The 23,038-nt window shown below is 39.8% G+C and overlaps 1 protein-coding gene across 5 annotated transcripts in view; it reads right to left on the reverse strand.

The window, feature by feature from the left end:
* Window positions 1-23,038, reverse strand: part of NR3C2 (nuclear receptor subfamily 3 group C member 2) — a 204,685-nt gene that overhangs the window by 43,919 nt on the left and 137,728 nt on the right. For all 5 annotated transcript variants that reach the window (XM_027652704.1, XM_027652705.1, XM_027652703.1 and 2 more), the window contains one exon: window positions 11,336-11,452. In XM_027652704.1, coding sequence (XP_027508505.1) covers window positions 11,336-11,452 — 117 coding nt within the window. The remainder of the gene's footprint in view (window positions 1-11,335; window positions 11,453-23,038) is intronic.

Here is a 23,038-nt window from a genome sequence, read left to right on the forward strand (position 1 = left end):
ATTACTAGTAGATCAAGAATGAACCCCAATAGGATCCTACCTCAGATGTCCTTTCAGTCTAACAACAAACCACTCACACCTACTTCAGAAGAATGCTGTTTTCAGTAACTATGTGCCACTTGATGAGAAACATTATAATATTTTAATGAGGACTCTGCATTTCCTTCTGATTACACTTATGGCTCGAGATATCGAGTGGTGAAATACAAACACCTACAGGGAGGTGGCACCTCACACCAGTGCTTGCATGGAACAGATGCTATTCCTCTGAAGTGCGCTGCCTTGTACACACAGGATTCAGGACTGTGGATGCACAGCCACAGAGATCTGCGTGCAGGGATGGCCTTTGTAGCATGAAGATGGTACAGAAGATGCCATCTCGGTTGTCTCAAAAAAACTAAGGTGAAAGCCTAGATCAAATATTGTGAATTTTGAGGTCTGATTCGATCCCGGTTACCTACCGGTCTAACACATGGGACAGTGATGTCCATGGAAATTAAGAAGGCAAGGCACTGAGGAGGGTCTGGGTAAGAGACAGAGGGAATTAATCCCTTTTTCAGTTGTGCTGAGTTTCAGGCTAGGCATTTGTGAAGAGATAGCAGGCAAAAGTGACAAAAGAAAGCTGAGATCCAAAGTGCATTTTACAGGAATATTTAGGTTGTCAGGGAAAATGTCTAACACATTTGCTTGTTTCTCAGCAATCCTCAAAGTGATAATTAAATGAAAAATAACAGTTTCATAGGGGTACTCCTCCCTGTGTGGGAACAACTTTCACCAAATGCCAATTAGTGGTTTCCTGTTAAAATCAAATCAAGCTGGTTTTGATAAAGCTTTTTAATGAGAAATGGATGAAGTATGAAAATTTCCCTCACATATACTTCATATAAAATCCCAAACTGGCATAACAGAATCTCACAGCTAACATTATTGGTATATAAAACTCCCTCTTGTATTTCTTCATTAATTTCAAAAGAAATATATTTACTAAATATTTAAATCATCCAATAAACAAAGCCTTAAAAAAAGCTTACAAAAGAAAATTGTTAATGATGTTAATGAAAGCCAATCTTAATCAGTCCTTTTCAGATGCTCCCAAAACTAATTTTTTACTTATTCATTTCTCAAAAGTATGGCAAATTCAATCATTTTGGAGCTAAGCGTTGTCTACCAAATGCATCAGTGGTTTTGACTATTTATCAAACAGATCTAAAGACAGGCAGTAAAATGCCAAAACAAACATGAAGAGGAGGTTACTTACAGCTTCAGTATTTGTCACTTACAACTCTATGACACCTGTAGCAATGAAATATCAGCAGCTTGAACTGCAAGCACTGGTAATAATTTGATTAAAAACAAAGTTAAGGAAACTTTGGAGAACAGATTTTGAAATCTTCCACTGTACCAGACTGAATACTCTTGGCTATGATTACTGGTTTCTGCCTTGTGCCAAGTGACAACCTTCCCTCCCAAGACACCCATTCCCGTCCAACCTTCTGCAGGAGTTCCTCATCCAAGTCTCTCTTGCTTTTATTTGGGTTGATACCCAACGCTAACTCTGTTCCACTATTTATGTGCCTTTCATCCCTATCCCACAACACAAAGACATCTTGATTGCCCTGTTACAGTCCTGTAGACACTTACCATGCATAAAATTTCCTCTTTGTATTTACACGGGTTCTCAACAAGCTATTCAGAGTTCTTCGAAGGCATCGACAAGCAAACTCTGCCACAGCACCTCTCATTCCATATCTTAAGTGCTCACGCTTCCACTCTATGCTAAAGACTATGCCATGTTTTTAACGCTTCATTTTTGTTCTACTATTGCTAGAACTAAGCTTTCTAAATGTTATACTTCCCTCTGTGGTCTTTCTGGTTACACCATAACCCACCATATTCCCAACAGAATTTTCCCCAAGTAACAAAAATTTTGAGATCCTTAAATTTTCTCACCTGTATGACTTCTATACCCCCAGTTTTTATTAACTCATATTTCTCTCCAATGGCCTTACTCCAAATACATTCAGTGCTGCTGGCCTGTCCCTCATCTTCTAGAAATTATATGCCCCACTTCCCAGAACAGCAACACTACCTGTGAAATACAAGCTGGCTGTTTATCTTCTGCAGTCATCTCGGCCATATTTTTCACCATCTAGTTCACGATTAGTCATTAAAAAAGAAAGAAGGAGTATAAACATGTTAATCTCCTGCTTTAATAAATCACCCTGAACGTTACTGAAAACACCCTGGCTGTGATATCAGCCACTTTTCCAGGGAAAATGCAATTCTCTAATGTCACCCTTATATATGATCCGGAAAAACTGACGGCAGAGAACTGCAAAGGCTGCTTTTTGAGACAGGTATGCTTGCTGCATCTCACACTTATTTTAGTAAAACACAGATACTAAAAATGGAAAGCTGTCCACTTGGGAATTGGTGGGGAGCAAAAAGCAGGAAACAAGATTCAAAATAAAATACAAGTTTCTAAGGTTATTGTGAAGACATATGAGAAGACAAGGGGAAAGAACAACAGGTTCATACGCTAAGGCATAATCTGTGATTGAATAAATTTTCCTTGTGACATCGCCGGAGAAAACCACATCTCTTGAGTCAATTCGTCAATTTAAAACCTGTGAACTGCCAAAGTAGCAGACAATCAAAAGAGCAACGCAATGTCAGAAGAATAAGCGCACGGCTTGCACAGCCTTAGCATCACTGTTTCCTCAAAAACATACTCTCACACAGAGCACAGATGTACAGAGTAGCTCATACAGTGAGGATCAATGATGTCAAAAATCTAAGAAGGCTTTTTGTACATTGAAACAACATTTTCACTTTTTAAAAAACTTATTTTATTTTTAGATTCACACACACATTATTATCTAGCTTAACTCCACTTACTTGACATTAATCATAGTCTGGAAGAGACCTAGGACAGTTGCATCCTCTTGTTCAGACCAGAGCCAAGTGTACCCTCATCACTTCACTCAAATGTTTATTTGCTCTTTAAGACGCCCAATGACAGACTCCAAATCTTGCCCAGACCATTTATTTGAGTGCTTCCCTGGCCTTACAGAAACAGGTACTTTCCCATCTCCTCACTTGCATATTCCTTGCTGTTCATGACTTCCTGTCCTGCTTTTCACAGACATGCAAAGCAGATCATCTCCCTTTTTCTTTACCAACAGTTATTGATAAAGCAAAACTTGTCCTCCTCTTCAACCCTCCTTCCAGCCATTTTTTTGACTAAACAATACCAAATAATTCAATCTGTCCCCACCAGTTAAGTTCTAAAGGCTACTGATCACCCTCATTGCCCTACTCCAGGCTCCCCTGAATTGGTCCACTTGTTGGAGGCAACAAATGAGGGTTTTAACAAAAACCATAATTCAGCACATAGACCATACTTTGTCCAAGGTTGTGTCAAGCATGGCAAGTTAAGTCTTCCATGCCCTCTTACTCAGGTGGAAACTCTGTTAAGGAATGGCTCAGTAGAAGCTAAAAGGACAAGTTCCTCCTGCTCCTACAGCTTCTCACAGTGATAGGGAAGTGAGTAATGGAAACGAACCACCGGAGACCACAGGGAGAGGTTTCAGAAGGGTTCTGGTGATAACCAGCATATCTGGAAAGAGGAAGGGGAGACACAGGCAGGCTTTCACAGCAAGGACTCCACTTTAACTGTGGGGAAGACTGAAAAGGATATGGACTTACAGCACTGTGGAAGGAAGCAAAGCATGATAATTTGGTGATTCCAGGAAAAACAGAATATCACCAAGAGCTGTGTGTAACAAATTTTGGAAATGCTGAAGCACTCTGGTCTACTCCAGCACAATGAGGCAAAGCAATAAACAGCAGTGTTATGGGCTTGTTTGCTTTTATGGATCTGTATGAGGAACAAAGCTAAATAAAAATTCATTTCAGATCCTCAGGAAAACAGCCTGTTAAATTTAAATATCCTGCAGAGAGGAAAAAGTGGGATCAGCCTTGGTTCTGGGGAGTCAAGAGGTCACAAATCTCATCTATCCCAGGGTGCCTCCTGGAGGTGAAAGCTGGAGCCCTGACAACTGACAGAAAAGCTCAAAAGCTGATGGGCACTGCACAGGGGGTCCAGGCAAGCCTGCCAGGGAATGTCTGGCAGAAGGCATCCAAACAAGAGCCATTGCTGTGCTTCAGTCCTATCACCCAACAACAGCACAATGGTGGGAGATGGTTTTGCACCTCTTCTGGGAGGACCTGAACCTTCCTCCCAGAAAACTGCAATCATCCATTTCCATCTTGTGTTTTGAACCACAGCAAGACACCATGGTACAGAATCTGAAGCGTTGGGGAAAGAGTGACCTCTGAGCTGGTACAGGGAGTGCTGTGCAGTACCAAAACCAGACAACACCCCACAGAGCCTCCATGCACTGTACTGCCATGTGACACGAGGGAGGCTCGGACACGCACTCCCAGCAGGAGCCCAGGAAAGTTGCAGCTCCTTTGCAAGGCTGGCAACCAAGGGTGTTATGCCGTGAATGGTACGATGGAGAGTCCAGCAGATAAAACAGGGAAGTCTGGAGTTCAGCAGACCCACGCCAAAAGCCTGAAAGGCTGTTCCTGGAGCAAAGACAAATGTTGCTGGCAGCTGGGTGCTTGCAGAAGGCAGAGTTGGAACCAGGAAAACTTGCAAAAACAAAGCATGAACCTGATTAGGAGTTTCATCAAGGATTGCTGGATGTGAGTTGTGTGCTTTCAGATCAGTGCAGTGCGCCTTCTCGAGCTGCCTTCACATATGAAATAAAATCATCAGCCAAATGCCAAGTATAAGGACATACTTTTAATATCGCTTTTAACTGATGCCTGAGAGATTACTCTGACATTACCAGTCCTCTTCAAAATTCTACACTTTTAATGATCATTCACAAATAGTTTCTTCATAGTTGCAGCAAGTGACTGTTCTCAATTATCTATAATCACAGAATCATCTAGATTAGAAAAGACCTTTAAGACCCAACACTGTCAAGTCTACCACTAAACCATGTCTCTAAGCACCAGATCTACACATTTTCTGAACCCTTCCAAGGATAGTGATTCCACCCCTTCCCTGTTACAATGCTTGACAGCCCTTTCGGTGAAGATATTTTTCCTAATATCCAATCTAAACATCCTATTCGTGAGGATGGTTCAAGCTGAAAAGTTAGAGGGTCACACAGAGAGCAGGGCAAGAGTAGTATAACATGGAAGATGGACAAAAGAATAGGAAAAGTTCATTGCTGAACACACTGGTTGCTACAAGATCTTAAGCAGTAGGACTCACTTTTTTTTCCTTTTTCTTTTTTTTTTTAAATATATTCACGGGGTGTGGGGTGGTGATGCATACCAGTGATAATCTAGACACTGGCAGCTACAAGTACCACAACTAAGTTGTCCAGCTAAAATGCAAAAAAAATTTACAACATTTGCTTCACAAAACCCACAAATTACTTTAATATACTTCTGATAGAAATTTCTTGGAAGAACTGACACGAACTCAGCTGAATGCTCAAGTTAAAAAGAATATTGACTAGATTCCCTCAGAAGAAAATGCTACATAATAAATGCAAATAAAAATGCATTAAAGTTAATGGCATTTCAAAATACTTTGCAGTTAAAGCCTAAATGAAAACATAAAAGTTAAACATACATACACCAAGTTGCTTGTGTCTTACATAGAGGGGTTTATTTTCCTTTAAAATTTATGAAATCTCGGTTAGCAGAAATGTTTAAAGAAAACCAAGAGGATGCATTTTTGCTGTATTTAATTTTTTCTTAGTTTTCAGTTTTTGAATACTCAGATTTTCCCTCTTCCTTTTCTCCCTCTTGCTTTCTTTTTTTCTCAAAAAGATAAGAACAATGATAATAAAAGCCACATAAGCTCCAGTAACTGAAAATAATACTGCAGTCTTAAATCCCTACCAGTATGAGTTATTAAACAGAAAACAGAAAGTTGGCAAAAAGGTGAAATACTGTATCTTATTACTGATTCTCTCATTTAACCTGTTTTTCAGATTATTGAAATATTTTAATGTATAAAAAATAAGGGTATCTGCAAGTGAAGACTACAAATCACACACAGCATGTTGTGCATGAACTGTCTTACATATGTAAATGTATGCAGACCCAAGACTCAGATTTCACAGGCAGTCTCTGCAGACAGAATGATGAACTATGTAATTTGCAAGGTGAAATCTATTTCATGTCCCTTCGAGATCCAAAGGGTCCTTCAGCAAGCTGCTTCTTACTGTTGTGGGAGACCAGTTCTGGTGAGTCTCAGTAGTGTTTCATATGGGAGCTGAAGCAGGAAGGTACTGCAGTTCTGCGTGGTACTGACCTTTCCCCACTTTCCATCCCCTCTGCACACATGGGACATCACACGGCAGAAGAGGGATCTTCTCTGATCACACAGCAGAAGAGGGAGGGATGCCTGGTTATTACGTCACATTAGAAGGGCAAGGACCAACCTTCCAACCAAAAGGGGGTGGTGGTCCCCTCAAGTGACACCCTGTGAATCATTTCCGTTCTCCAGGCTTCAGCACAGAGCGTGGCGCACAGCAGGAACGACACCAGGAGGCTCTGTGCCACGCTGGCTGCAATGCAATACATCCCAGGGACTGCTGCCTTAGGGGATGCTGCTGGTGGTGGTATAAAACACCATGTTGAGTATCAGTGTGGGACTGGGGGTCTCACCACGACACACCCCCCAAATGTTACCATGGGGACAGACACAACTAAGAAACAGCAGCATGAGGTGGGAGTCAGATGAAAATGTCTCGTGCGAAAGCGAGAGACTCGCCAAATCCGATCACAGCGTATGCTGGAAGAAACTTCCCAATTCGTGAAGCCATTCTGGTCCATAATTAACTGAAAATTAATTACAGAATCTTGAAAAGAGCAGAAACCAAAAATGGGCCAGCATACCTTCATAGTGCAGTTGCTCACTCTGAATCTCTTCCAATAATTAAGCCTAGCATATGTCACTGGAGTTAAAAAAAAAAGGTAACAAAACAACAAACAAAATATGATTCCCAAAAAAGTTTGAGCCCTACTTGCTGAAGGGGTATGTCTGTCTGCAGTGCACACACATACTTTCTAGAATGAGGAGCATGATTTAACATGATACTTGGTAACTTCAGCTTTGCAGAAATTACAGGTTGCAGATGCTTCTTATAAAATCAAAACAAAAATTGAGAAAATAAGATAATTAGGTAAATTATTTGCTGACTTGAGGAATAATTTTCTAAAGATTATTAGAGGATATAAGAGCTTGGAAAACACTCCAATTTTTCAACAAACAAAAGGAAGAGGTAAACAATAAAACTGCCAAATTATTTTGGCTGAGCATTCATGAAAAGGTGTATTTTGTATTACTGTATTGCATATATTTTTTTACAAGGTGCTTAATCATGGCATGCTGCCACCTATCAAAATAGTCTTTTTTTTAATTTAGAAAAAATTTTAGCATGCTGGGAAGTAGAAGATATGCCATCAAAACAAACCTGTAAGACTTTGACAGAGTACGAAAGCACTCTATTTTACTGTTTTAAAAATATTGAGAAAGAGTATTATCAAAAGAGAAAAGAAAAAAAACCTAAGAAAAAGATCAGCAGATTAATCAGAAATAGTGCAAAAATCTGCTGCAGGAAACATGGAAACACTATTTCCGATTTCCAGTTTTCCATTACGGAGATTAGTATCTTCAGTAACAGTAGGAAGACAATCTCAAACCATCAAATTACAAAATTTGCTTCATAACCCCCCCTATTTCGGTAACTGGGAGGAGCTGGGTGGGTGGCAGCCTGGGGTCTTAAGACTACCACCTGTACATGGCAAGGGTGGCAAAGGAGAGTCAAATTCCTTTCGTTAGGGAGACAAGGCCTTGTTCCCTAAGGCAGCATTTCTTCATGATCAACTGGAGGCTGTTTTTTTTTTCCTTTTTTAAAGAAGTGGATAAAACATCATAGTTACATACAAATGGAAAATAAATGTCCATAGCTTCAGCAGCTTGCACACATTTCAGCCCTGAGCTATGCTGATGACCCTTTTGCATATTATCTTACTCTATTTCTCACAAATCAAAGCACATTGGCACCTCTGATACGGTTTGGGGTTTATGTTTACATGTGCTTCCCTTTGGAGGGTGAGAGCTTAACTCAGATCTATTGCACAGAGAGCACAGCACCGTGCAGTGTAACACAGCTACTGTTACAGTACTGTACTACGAAGAGGACTTAAATTGCATTTATAAATTCAGTTTTCTCCAGCTCCTTACTGATCACACAGCCTAATAAAATACTTGCCCATTTTGCCTGTAAGTCCAAGCTAGAAACAGGTAAAAGCCCATTTTCACTGGAGTAATGTATATTCTCGGCAAAACTAGGCTGACTACATGAAACTACAATCCACAATGTAACTTCAAAATAATACGACCATACTCATTCTCTTCAAGTTAATTATGAAAAAATTTAATATCAAACCTTGGAATTTTATATGAACATTACTGTTTTCAAGTACCCATTAATACCTCTTCTTGTCATTTCCACCTCCTTTTCACCTCCAGTGATCACCACCACATCAGAAATCCCTTGCAACAGCACACAGAAGGTTCCAAAACTAAGCTTGAGATGCCGTGGATGTCCAGTGCAGAGCTCACCACCAGAGACAGATGGCCTAAGCAGTAGAAGTCCTTAAACTATCAGCATTTCCTGCCAGAGTTAGACTGGCTCAAAGGCTGGGAGGTCCATCAGCATGATTTGGCAGCTAGGGTTCTCATTCTTTAAACAGTAATGGTGTCCTCTGGGCTGCAGGGGCTTTACTTCCCCCTGGTAGCCTCTCCCTCTGCCTCCAACCTGCCCTTTCCATCCTCAACCACACAGAAGGCACTGCACTGATACCCAGAACCATTTCCCCGCTATCTCATTCAAGGCAGTGATTGGAAAGACCTTCTCATGCCATTTTAGCTCCTTTATGTGGCATAAAGGGGTCAAATCAGGAGTGATAATTTCACCTTCAGTTTCTCTATGTGATGAAAATCACCGAAACAGTTAAACTGTAAAGCTCAACCACATGCCAGCTGTACACTGCAGAGGCAGACCTGGCCTTCCAGATCATAGAATTACAGAATCACTGAGGTTGGGAAAAGACCTCTAAGACCATCAAGTCCAACCATTAACCCAGCACTGTCAAGCCCATCACTCAACCATGTCCCAAAGTGCCACATCTATGCATTTTTTGAACACTTCCAGGGACAGTGATTCCACTGCTTTCCTGGGCAGCACATTCTAGTGTCTGACCACCCTTTCAGTGAAGACATTGTTCCTGATATCCTACATAGATGTCACCTGGCACAACCTGAGGCCATTTCTTTTCATGCTCTCATTTGTTACTTGAGACAAGAGACTGACACCCACTTTGCTAGAATCTCCTTTCAGGTTGTAAAGAGTGATAAGGTCTCCTCCAACACCCCCAACTCCCTCAGCCACTCATCAGATCTGTGCTCCAGACCTTTCACCAGCCCCCTTGCCCTTCTCTGGACACACTCCAGCACCTCAATGTCCTTCTAGTAGTGAGGGACCCAAAAACTGCATTAAAGGCACATCACTATTTACAATTTCCAGCAGTCTACCAAGCTCCAACACAAGGGAAGATTTTTCAATGCATCCTCATTTACAGCATTCCAGTCAATACAAGAAAAAAGAAAAAAAAAAAAAGCAACCCTCTGTAGCAAAGTTTCCCTCCTGCCTTTCTTTTTTGCAGAGGATGTTGCATGAACACATCTTTCAAAACACACCAGGACATCACAGCAATGAACTCATGACACGGTAAACAAAGTGTCACGTGCTTCTGTTTCGGAAGGTTATCAAGTCCAACGGCAGCCCTGTGTTTTGCTGAAGGTCTAAGCACATATAGATCTTGCAGGAGTTCCACTGGTGCTGCACAGGGCACATCCAGGGAAGAGGCCCTGCACCAGCTGCTGGTGGGAGGCAGTAACATTTCCAGCACTCCACAGAGTTGACCTTCCTGCTCCACACATATTTTCAGCTCTGTTTTTTGGGATGAAGGAGCTACTATCACAGAGTTTCTGCTTCCTCAAAAGAAGGTGCATTCTGTTTCCCCTCCTAGATTCAATAGTCCAGGTCAAAACTGAGGGAAAGCTGCCACCTCTCCAGGAGGCACACTGGGGCCCTGTTTTCCCTTGGGAAAAAGAAACAAGGGGACTAGAGGGCAAGGCAATATCTCAAAATTGGGAAAGGGGTTGAAAGAGATCTTAACAGGGCTACTCTCCCCAGAAAAGTAAGGTGTGCCTTGTTTGAGTATTTCTGCCAGGAGACAAGACAGAAAAAGAAGTCTACAAGGAAGGAAGAGGTATCAGGCAGCAGGCAGGAACCAGGATTTTGCATATAAGCTATGAAAGACAAGCAGTTAAATCTGTCTGTAGAACTAAACTCAGCTGCTAGGAGAATAGATCCAGGAGGACAAAAAGCAAATTGTCAGATAGGAAATGATACAGGAAGAAATTAATATGTCCATGTTGTAATTTTCTGTTCAGTGAAAACACTCTAAGGGAAGGGTCACTCTGTGCATCTGAGAAAGGACCTGCAGCGGTATCCAAACCCCTGTTCACAGTCAACATAATAAACATAAGAGTGGTGGGAAAAAGGGATGTATAATACCATTTGCTCAGATGATGGTTTGAAACATGATGCCCACTGAAGCGCAGTCAGAAAGGTGTAGACATTGCAATTGAAGAATTAAAATAACAGAGAAAACTATTATAGATTTTGTTATCATACTCTTTGCAAAATACTTTTGAAAATTAATAAGAAAATTTTTTGCCTTTTTTTCTTGGTACATAAATGATGGAGTAACATCATCAAACTTATTGCATATCCTAACAGTTACAGAAATAAATCCACACAAATTCTGAATAAGCAATAAAAAAAGTTGAGAAGTTTCACCATGTGCTTCTTTGCTTTCATGCCGGTGTAAAATGTTTTTCAGAATTCAATAGAATGCTCGTCACAAAAAAAAAAAGCATGCAATACTTGAAACCTTAATACTTTTAGCTTATGACATTCCACTAAAATTACTGTCATCATAGAGCACCCATTTTTCTTTTTTTTTTTTCTGGGCCACAAAATACATATCTCCAAAACCCAGTTTAGAATGACAATTGAGTTTATCAGTTGCTAAGTACTTCTTCAGGATAACTCCACCTTACACTTTTGAGATTATGCAGCTGCCAGAACTGTAAAAAGGCCGCACATTTCCACTGTTTTCGCCTAATCAAATTAAGAGACCAAACTATTAATATTCTGCTTACCTCCTAAATTCATTCCAGCTTGCAGACATTTCTGTAATCGACAGGCTGGGCAGTTCTTCCTTCGAATCTTATCAATTATGCAGTCATTCCTTCCCGCACACAGGTAATTGTGCTGTCCTGAGTGAACCAAAAATAAAATGCATTATTAGAGGATATATTTACATAATTCCAATTTGTTCTTCTCTGCTGTTTTGCAGTCATTTAAAGATTCTTATTAATGAAGACATTTCAAATTTCATTCTTTAGCCTTTCCAAATGATCTTGGTGAGTTGTCACAGGTCTTTACTAGGAGCATCTCTCCTTTTTAATTCAGGAAAAAGTTTTGGTGTGTCACTCTCGAGAGATCTCATTACCTTTTTTTTTCTACACAACACTGGAGTTTTTCTTTTAGTGAAAAACAAACTATTAGTTTGAGCTTTTTCAAATCCTTTTATATGTGCTATATCACAAAGCACTCTGAAAACTCTAAATTTTGGTACATTCTCATGCTCAGGAAGCTCAGGATATAAAGCAGAAATGCATAGCAGGGGTTAACTTTTCCAGTATATTCCACTCTCTTCAACCAGTTCACCAAGTACTTGATTGCTGATTTAATCAGTTACTTTCTATATAGCAGAAGGTTTCTGAATGGTTTACCAAAACAGGTTTAAATCACAACTGTATTATTTCATTTCTGTAAAGCCCCACAGAAGCACTCCTGAAGAAACAGCAGGTATTTAATGCACAACATTTAGCAGAAGGGAAATACATGGCAACCAGGGAAATAAGCTGGCATTTGAGAGCTTGGAGACTCAAAAGGCATTTCACTCCATGGGAGGAACACAGGTGGAGCAAACGGATGCAGTGTCTCAGGCAAGGGCACTCCCACGTGGACTTTTCAAAGCTCGGTGCTTGAATTTGATGCAGAAGAATAAAGGAAGCCAGGAGGGGATGGTGTAGTGTGACAGCAGAAGTGAGAGGAGAAGATTATTTTAGGTGCCTTGATCCAGAGGTGGCACACAGGGATCTGGGGTGGCCAGAACAAATGTGCAGAAACCCCAGAGCTGTGAAAATAATGCTAAAGTTCATGCCAATGATGGAAAGGAGCAGGAGCTGTAGGAGGGGAGGAGAAGCCCAGGCAGAGCTCAGGAGAAGAGCTGCATTGTAATGGGCAAGAGCCAATGTGTGTGGGGAGGGGGAGCAAAGATGTAGCTTGATACAGGGACAGAGCTACTGTAGGACAAGAGGTATAAAATATGTCTGCCAAGATATTTTCCATAATATGCATATGCTCCCTCAGGGAAGAACAAAGAGAATATTCATGGGACACAGGAGACCTGGCTTCTGTTTTGGGTTCTTTCAGGAATTTGCCTTAAAATTTCAGATAAGTCGTTTTATATATCTGCACCTGACTTCCCTTCACCCTTACCCAATGTTATCTATCTAGACAATGAACTGAAGCTTGGGCTGTTTCTTGAACCTCTTCACTGAGCACCTCCCACAAAGAAAAGCAATCTTATTTAAGTAAACTAAGTGTTACTGTAGTATCACAAAGGTATCATCATTTAGATGATGCTTTAGATGTTTAAAGAACAAGTAGATGGGGAAATAAGGGTTTTATTAAGGGACTTTATCTAGCGCTGTGACACAGATGAAAAAGAATAAAACTTTGGCAAAATAATTAATGAGGCTTAAAATCAATAATACAGTGTAGTGACAGCACCAATATCTATCAGCTGGTTTTTAAGCAGGTCTGCTAAACAAGAAAAACAAAGTTCTCAGCTAATCACAAAATGAAAACCTGCTCATCACACAATGTTTATTTTCTGATGTGATCTATACAAAATCAGATACACACAAAAAGAGTCAACTTCATTCCTATTTGCATTTTTGCTCTGTACTGACTTGAGCACATCTCCCAAAGAACTATCACACAGACAGCATGAAAACAACATTAAAGGAGAAAACAAAAGCATTTTAAATGATGATATACAGCATAAAAGTGGTTTATATGCCCCTAGAAATGCTAGCATACTATCTTTTTTTTTGGGGGGGGAGGAATGAGGGAAAAAATGGTTATTTTCTGCCAGGAATGCAGGTACAATTGCTCAGTGCTCGTACAATGTCCTTTGTACATCATAGAGTACTGCAATACCATTTTTAGGTTTCCACAGGCGGGTGCAGGCTATTAATATGACAAGTCAGATCTAACACTGCAAAATGAACCCTATTGCAGAATAACCCTGAAAGCAGTTTGCTCTACAAAACTGTACACCTGTTAAATCAACATTTTTCACTATTGCTTTAAAAAGCTAATGGGTTTAATAAAAAGAAGTTAACATCTACATACTGCAGAATAATGACTTGGGTTGCATTCTTAAATATTGTGGAAATGCTTATTTGATTCATATACTGTCACTATGTAACTTTATAAGAAATATTCCCACAATAGCAAAATATTCCATAAGTCTCCCTTCAAATGATTTAGATAGCCTGCAATTATTGCTTTCTGATTTATGAACTCTAGATCAGACAATTTCAGAAAACATAACTTAGCAAAGGTTCATCAGCTTTTGAATCATGCCCCTCTGAGTACTAACGTATGGTTCAAAATCTTGACAGAGTAGGTATCAGATTGTTATCTTTTGCCTTCCAAAAAGCAAACATCAACTACTCAATTTTTTTTAATTAAAAAAAAAAAAAAAATTAAATAATCTCAGTCATCTTAAAGCTTACATTAATGGAAATAACTTGAAAACCCTTAAAAAAACCAGAACAGATCAACACTCCAGTAAACCCTCTATGCAGAGTACAGCTAAAAAAAAAGACAGTTTTTCAGTTAAAAAGTTGTCATCTATAATGAAAAAAATGGCTTCAGATTTCCACACAATCAAGTATGGTATGTTTAAAATAAAATCAATTTTGTACAGTAAGTTAAAGCAAAGACACTCACAATGAATCAGTACATCCCATTTGTGTAGATTGCACCTCTCCAAGGGCCCTCAACTTCAGAATCAAACCAAAAACCCACATATCTGAAATTGATGCAGTACTCTTAAGACCTCTAGGGCTCTTCAGGATCTCAATGAGGTGATGGAGCCATCCTGAAAAGAGGGTGATGTTCTTGTGGTGCTAGATCTCCAACTTTTTCAAGAGTTGTATCGATCTGCTTGGGCGGTTTGTGTTTAGGTTAATCCAGTTGTTCTTTTTATCCTGTTCAATCACCCACAAGTGGGCTGGAAAGTGACAGAGTAGGTATCGATTCTCATCTCCCATGTGCTAAATGCCTTAAGATGAACGTAATTTTTATATACGCCATCATTAAGTGCACTTACATGAGCTAATTCCTGTTCCATCTAAAATACTGAGTTACAAAAGATGGGAGGAAAATTTTCTGTTCAAAATAAATAATGAATAGGTACTACACAGTTGCACACTAAGAAGAAAGGGAGATCTGCCCTGTTAGCAGTAGAGCTACAGGAAAATTGAAGTTTACATCTTCCAGGTTATTGTGTCACTACATACTATGGAATGACACATCCAAATGTACGCACAAAAACACTGTAATGTTTCTAACTCTCTCACCTCTGAAGACTCTCTAATTCCCTGCTTTTTATAGGCTTACAAAAGAAAACAAAAAGGAAGTAGTCATGAAATTCAGCCTTCCCTCTTACTGTATTTTCTTGAATAAGCAAAATTCAGCAGTAAAGGAGGGGAGAAAAGCAGCTGTTTTTATTCGGCCGATGAATTAGGCTACAGCAGAAGTTGTGCCTTTTCCCCATTTTAAAACTCCACCGAAGTGACTGAGCCACCAGTCCCAAAACTTGACTTGCTAAGATAAACTTATGTACATGTGCAGAGCACTGCTGCACTCTTCAAGGGCAGCCATACTTCCACACAGGTAAGGCTGCAAAAAGAGCAGGATATAGATATTTCTTGTCAGTATAATTTCTGTTACTGTCTATGGCAAAATCAGAAAATTACAGAAATTTCTGAAACATTCCACATGTTTTATCTTCCTCCTAAAAATCCTTCCCCCCCCCCCCCCCCATGTTTTTGAAGTCAAAGTCAGGAACTGCAACTCATTAACTAGTATTCTACATTTCTGTCTCCTGTTAAAATAGCAACTACTATGATCAAATGTTAAATTTCGTAAGGAAAAAAGGTATAGTGCTGGAAGAGGATCCAAAGAATGTTTAACTCAAGCCCACTCATGGAAGCATGATAAGACTAGCTTCACAGTTCAGGTAGGGTTTTTCTTTTCTTTATATTTGTATTAAAATCTGAGGAAAGGTATTCTGCAACTTTCCTACAAGCCCTACATGATTAGGCTAGTGATTAGTCATACTTGAAACTGGGTGGTTTTAACTTTAAATTTCACCCAAATGGGAATACTTTTTGCAACTGAAAGAGACGTTCGCACTTCCCCTAAGACATACACAGTAATAGATCACCACCTTCTCAGGACAATCTCCTGCCTATCAAAAGATTTATGATCCCCATTTCTTTGCTGGACTAAACAAATCCAGTTCTCTCAATCTTTCCTCATAGGTCATGTTTTCTAAATCTGTCGTCATCCCTCTTATTCTGCTCCAGCTTCTTTCATAAAACAGAGAGCATTTTTCTTGCCGAGTTTCACCATCACTAAGGCCAATAAAATGGTTATTTCCTGCATCTTGCACACAACAGCCCTGCTAATGCAATCCTGGACCAGAGCTGGCCTTTGGCAATGGCATTAGGCTGTTGACTCATGCTCACTTGTGTGCCACTAACAACGAGTGCCTCTCCTGCAGCACCGCTGCCTTCCATGCGTTCTTTCCTGATTTTACCTGGGCAGGCAACTCTCTTTTTGCCCCTCTGCTAGAGCTACACACTCAATGCAAAAGCCAGCAAGAAAGGGAAGGAAAAAGTCCAAAATCCACTCCGCATACAAGGTCTGAAACAGGAGTGTGCTTTTGGGTCCCAAGACAAAGACATGATTGAGGAAGCCCTGCAAAAGGTTAGGAAAGTGAGAAAACAGGAGTGGCAGCTGAGGACCAAATGAAGCAGAAGTAGTTTGAAAAAAACCTCAGCTTTTAAAATAGTATCTCACTGAAGCACATCAAAACGCATGTAAAATTTTCCTTCTTCCTCCACAATGAGAATTAATCCTTTGACTCAGAAAACTGCAGGCAAAATTGTCTTCTCCTTGTAGGCTGCCAGAAAGCCAAGCCTTCTTCCAGGGTTTGAGGAGGGAGGAGCTGGAAGCCACCTCCAGGTCCTGCTTTGCAGACCTGCAGTTAAGAGCTAGAATCCCTTTCAAAAGCAGCTTCCAGGCCGGAATAAGTGCTTAGTTTCTCCATATTTCCCAACTGGGAGAAGATTATCTCCACAATAATAATGAGATGCATAATATTTCTTATTTCTTAACGCTGTCCCTTCCCTTTACCCACCAGCCTGTCAGACTGCACGAGCCCAGCCTGTGCATCCCTTCCAACCTGAGTTACAGACCTTCCCTGCTAAAGGAAAGACAAAGCAAACATGCTGCAGCAAATCACCAGGATTTTCTGAGGGAAGCCTCTCACCTCAAGAATATCTGGTCAGTAAACAGAACTTAACATCAGGTTTTTCTGCTTTCTTATATAGCTCAGATGAAGGGCTTTTCCTCTTATAGCAAGAAATCACATAATCTGCACATCCTAACCTCTCGTTTGTGCTCTCTGTGATGTGATGTGCTCCTTTCAACCAGCTCTGAAACCCTCACAGATTTTGTGGAACGGATGTTGCCTCTGTATCCATATAAGTTCTTTCAATTAATAAAAATAAAACTATATCTACCCTTTAATGGCCAGTATACAAACAAAATTACTGCTAAGACTTGCCACAATTATTTTCCATACACAGAAAAGGATTTCCTATTTGACAGGAGTTGTATCACACTATCAAGAAACAAACTGCATATACCTGAGGTTTTTATTTCCCCATCTGCAGCAGGCAGGTACTCTCAGATAGATCAGCACGATAAGTGCGATGATGAATCTCTTTTCAAATTTCAGTTTTCACAAAGCCTCTATTTCTTGCAATTAAAAAAAAAAGAAAATGCCTGCTAGTCAATGGAAATCAGAACTGCATTTTCATTTCAAAGGCCCATTTGTTACACAGTTAAGGGAGTGTTTTCTGGGTTTTTTTTTGTTTTCTTTTTTTTTTTTTTTTAAGCAGTTGACAACTGCCCAGCAACAGCAGCCTATGTTTGCAGTCACTATTTTAGGCTACATCACATGTCAATTACATAACCTTGTTTTACTGCTCTTGAACTGGTTCGAACAACCTGGGAAACAGATTAGGGCAGTCCCTCCCAGCCCGCCATCCATCCACGTGCAACGGCGGGACCCGTCCCCCACCACCGCTCCAAAGGCTGCACCCACGGCGACTCCCTCTCTCCATAACTAGTTACTTATTGCTAGACCCACCTGAGACATTGGATAATTAACTTCCTCAGCTCTGTTTAAACCAGTCCAGTCTGACCACGGCAAACTAATAAACTTGATTCCTCATGCTGAGATTGATGTGCAAATTCAGAATAGGCTTATAAATGCCACAGCCATGGTACAGAACTTAGATATGAACATTGCCCCTTCATTTTATACAGCAAATGCTCAGGGTTTGTATTTAAGATACTGAATCTCAGGGTTTCCCAAAATTCAGTCTGACTTCAGGGTCTATCTCCCTTATTACTCCACAGCCTCTATCATCCCCAGAAAACATGCTTTTTGGCTGCAGACAAAGGCTGATCTGACAATCGCTCAAGCTGACAATACTGGTCTATTATTAACGTTATCACACTATGCTTATAGCATAGGTATAAACTAAATCCTTCCCTGAAACAAGAATTAGAGCTTTACCTCCTTTATAATAAATTAGAGGCTTAATTAAAATTTGCTTTTACTTTGGCAAAATATTCATCACATCTGGGATATTTCCTGCTTGCTTCTCATTCTAAATTACCTTCTGCTACTTCTAGATCCCAAGATATCTTTCAGTTTCTTTATCCTTTTATCTTACTGGATTATTTTTTAGCTACCATTTTTATGATATTTTCATAAGTCTCCTTACTTTCTACTCCCCCCTCCTTTTTCTTTCCTTCAATAAAATTTATTTTCCAACCATTTTCTTTACCTACTTTCATCCCCAAGACTTTTACCCCTCCCTTGTTCTATAAACTCTTTCTTCAGTCTTCACATTTACCTCCTTCTTTATTTCCTCCATTCAGCCAGTAACTGGTGATTTCATATGGTACATTTACAGTTTAGTAAAAGGTATGGCTACATCTGATTTAATATACCCAAGCAAAGTATACTAAAATTACTGATGACAGGGATAAAAACAGAGTGTTAACAGCACCATTTCCTGCAGGGTCTAGAAACCCCAGTTTGGGCCTATTTAAAAGCACAGGCACATCCGCTGGTGCTCACAGATGAACTACCAGAGCTTCCTCCAACAGTGACCACAGATATGAAGCTGATTCCCCTTTTTTCTGGAAGTGGAGCAAGGAGGGCTGTGTTCCCTGATGCTTAATACGCATAACACTTTCCAAATTACCATACTGTTATGCCCTTCCTATGTACACCAAAGAGCACAAACTCCAGTTTTCTGCCAGTTTTGAAATGGAGACTATCTCCTGCTCCTTCACATTCTCCTGAAACCTGCTTTCACACTGGGCTGAGACCAGGTTAACAAAAACAATTGGAATGGTCTGGTGATCCTGGCAAAGGAGATGAGAAGTCATCAAAATGGTTCTCACTCACTATTTTAAGCAGACTGAAAGGGCACCGATGAGAGGGATCAAGGAGGGAGAGGAAATTTGGCAAGGTAGCATAGGATGTAGCCCAAAAGAGGCTACTATTTTCTGCAGGAGAAACCATCCAGCAGGGATGAAACCTGCTAATGACAGCGAGACAAGTGATCGTGAAAGTATTTGTAAACATATCACATTTGAGGTCCATGTGCACATTTTCTTATGCCATGCTTAAAATACAATGCAGAATTTTGAAAACCCTCCAAGCCTGTGCCTGGTGCTCCAGTCATCCTGTTATCCAGACAGACTGAGCCACCACCACATGATATGCCCCGAACTGGTCCTGAAACCATCCCCAGGGCTCCCACTGTCGTCTCCACGAAAGGCAGAACTCATGCCAACCAGCCATATCAACAATCGGTCACAGAGGACAACCAGGGCCTCCTGAAATCTGGAAGAGCTAAGTAAGCTTCCGGTTCAGCTTGTTCGAAGTCTGAACACAACCACATGATGGACTATGAGATAATTCCCTTTTCATCTGGTCAGAGCAATGCTGAATGATGCTAGACAGCACAGAAAAGGAATAGGAAAAGTATCTGATCTTTGCAAAGCATTTCCGATTCAGTGAGATCACACAACACTGGAAATCTGTTTAGAAGGAAAACCAAGGAAAAATATCTACAAATATCAGAATAATCCTGTTATTGAAAGAAATCATTTTGTTTCTGTTTTGAAACTAGTTTTCAGTTCAATTGCTCTTGATTTTAGATTATAATGGATACAGTGATACCGAGAGTGAGAATTAGAGCTTTAGAGGATGTTGTTTTGACAAAAATCACACATCAAATGCTTTACAGCATTTTCTCTCACAGCAAGTTTCCAAATTTCCACTTTAGTTTAAATTTTAACTGAATATTTTTGAAGTCTTTAGATGTTGTTATCTGCAGAGTAGTGCATGTGACAGAGATCATGTTGCATGCATGATGTATACTTTTTCTTTCCCATGCTAAAAATCTGATAAGGCATTCCTGACATACTACAAATTTCAATGCACTTTAGTGGAAAGTTTCAACGTACAGGAGACGGTCTAAAAAGTCTGGAAAGACTTTTTAAATAAGCATCAAGTAAAAATCTTAAATTGTAACTGAAATGCCCTTCCGTTTTTGCTGATAAAAAGTGGCCAACCAATCTGCTACATTCACATACACTCTACAAATAGAGGTAGTAACCTGCTCTACAAATAGCTCACTGTTACAACTGGATTTCAGGAAGTACACAGTGTAAAATCAGATTTGTGTGAAACACCAAGTTCATTCAAGGAAATGCTTGAGAGGGTGTGGGGGGCGTATTCTGGAATATGGAGTGCTAATTCATAATGTAAGGATTTCTGAATGACTCTATGGCTCCCTGAGCCATGATCCTTCAGTGAATACTATACTGAAAATATTCACCTCTATAAAATTATTTGTATTTGTAAACATACATGAGGCTGAAGCCTGTTATCCTCTATTCATTCCTTCAAACTGCTTAGTTTGCCCCACCATCCTGCTGATACTTTCATGTATCAAAATGTCTTTGCAGCAATAATTCAGAACAGGAAAACTAAGAGAGAACTTCTCGTAGGACAGACACAGTTAAGATGCACGACATTATTCTGTGTTTTTTCAACTCCATTTTATAATTTGCAATTCAAGGTTGACTCCACTAAGATGCATGCTATTTATATAAGATATTACTAGAAAAATAGGCAGTTTGTTTCACAAAGTAAAACTTTCCACAACTCTTGATCTCCGTGAAAAAATGTTCTGTTAATTTTTTTTTTACACTAGCTACCCTTTGGTTTTTGCAAACATTCTGAAGCTCAACTCTGCTATGTTCTTGCATTTAGCATGCTCAGCAGATCATAAATTTTATTCTGTGTGAATGACACATTATCTTCAAAGCATATTTTTCTCTTGCATTTTTCATGTACAGTTTACTACAGCTCAGTCTGGAAATATGCTAAATTTATAATAATGAATATTATTATGTATAATAGCAGCAATTTAAAATATTGCCAGCACATACGTTGACAAATATTTTCTTCTAGAACCCTGGTCAGTAATAATTTTCTTTTCAAGGTTGCAAACAATACTATCACAACAGAGCCTTTTAGAAGAATCTCTTGAGATCTCAAACACCAAAGTAATATCAGATGCTCACCAAAGTGAACTTAAAAGTTCTCTGCACTTGTTTGCTGACTTTTTGAGAAGGGGTCTGTTTTACCCTTTGCAACAGGTACTCATCTGCCTATTTATTTTCTTCTTTTTCTCTCTCCATTTGTTTGTTTTTATCAGGAACCTCAGCTCTCTGTTATCCAGATGAATCTGAAGAAATACTCAGAAGGAAGAGGATTAGGGGATAGTAGAAAGAAGATCTGACAATTATAATGAAATTTCACAATATGTTTACTGTTAAAATACTATAACAACCTAAAACAAAAGGTGCAAATTAAGTAGCAGAAAGGGTATTACACCAATTATGATTGCTATTTCCATCTTTAACTGGATGAGCAGGATTTTCCAAGTACCACTCCCCAAAGCAGGTGCAGAATTTCGAGGCTGGAGAGCCACAGGCTCTTGTCCACAAAACCCCTGAATGGGACCTGGAAACATCTCCTTCACCCTTTCCTTACTCATCTGACCTCCACAGGCTGAGCAAAGTATCACAGAGCAGCAAAAACACTGATGAATCAAAGGTTTGCCTAATTATCCCAAATTTTATTGGAGATGATCTCACAAGTGATACCCCAGAACTCCTTTCAGCCAGGGATGCTGGATCTGACACCTCGGCCGTTGCACCAGCACCAGAGTGACCCCAAAGCAAGAGCAAAGCTTGCCTTTCAGTGGCAGCTGCCACACTGGGTGCCAGACCCACTCCTGCCTTACTGTACCTTTTCAACAGGAATTGCAATTTGTTTTGCCACAGAAATATATCAAGCAGTGACCTTTCACAGCGGAATCATTCTAGGTCCTGAGCAACTGAAGCCATAGATTACTTGATCTGCATCTGACATTTTCGACACCTATAAAGTTGCCACAGGAAGTTAAAAACAAATAGACTAGTCATCTTCTTTCAAAGCACACAAAACTTTTCAGACACATAATTCATATGCCAGAGTGACACCTTGAAGGGATCAGACTTTCTTTTCATTAGAAGGGAACGGATATTCAGGTAAAATTGAATATGAGAAATTTCAGCCCAAACGACATCAGTCACTGAAAACAAAACTGAAAAAAAGGGGTATAGGACCACAGGAAAAAAGGCACCTTGGGGCATAAATACAATACCACCAAGACATAAATCCAATTTTTTTATTCTGCTTTCAAAGATCATTCTGCTAAATTGTTGCAATTGCTGTTTCAAAATTTGTTGTGCTCGGTGAAAACTAAACAATTAATATTTAATTTATATCCAGAATTCACCCCTGGATTAGGGTAGCTGCCCCTCCACGTTATGTATCCTTACCCCTTGTATTCAATACATTTAAGAAAAACAAAACAGAAAACTGCTCAGTCTATTCACAATTAATTTCATAATGGGCAGGTCTGAACACAGATTTCTTAGAGTTCTAGTTCAATTTTCATAATTAAAATCCTTGTAGTGCCGAGTAGATTGGATTCATTTTAGTTTCCTGAAAGTAGCTATTTAATACAAACTCACGTGAACTGAAATGTCATTGCTTACAAGAAGTGTATCAACAGCACAAAAATACTTTGGATTAATCTTCAGAAAATACAGCAATTTTCTCATTAAAGGGACAGGAGCCAGCCGCTGCCAGGGCCCAGTTTCTTCAGCAACAGCTGTTGGATCTAAGGCTTGCAAGAGAGGTCAGTGAAGGAGAGGGATAATGAGGGTGGTGGTCACTTGGTGTAAAGCCATAGCATGAGCTTAGCCACAGTTTCTCGTGG

The sequence above is a fragment of the Corapipo altera genome, unplaced genomic scaffold, assembly GCF_003945725.1.
Source record: "Corapipo altera isolate COAL_440 unplaced genomic scaffold, ASM394572v1 69, whole genome shotgun sequence".
Lineage (NCBI taxonomy): Eukaryota > Metazoa > Chordata > Aves > Passeriformes > Pipridae > Corapipo > Corapipo altera.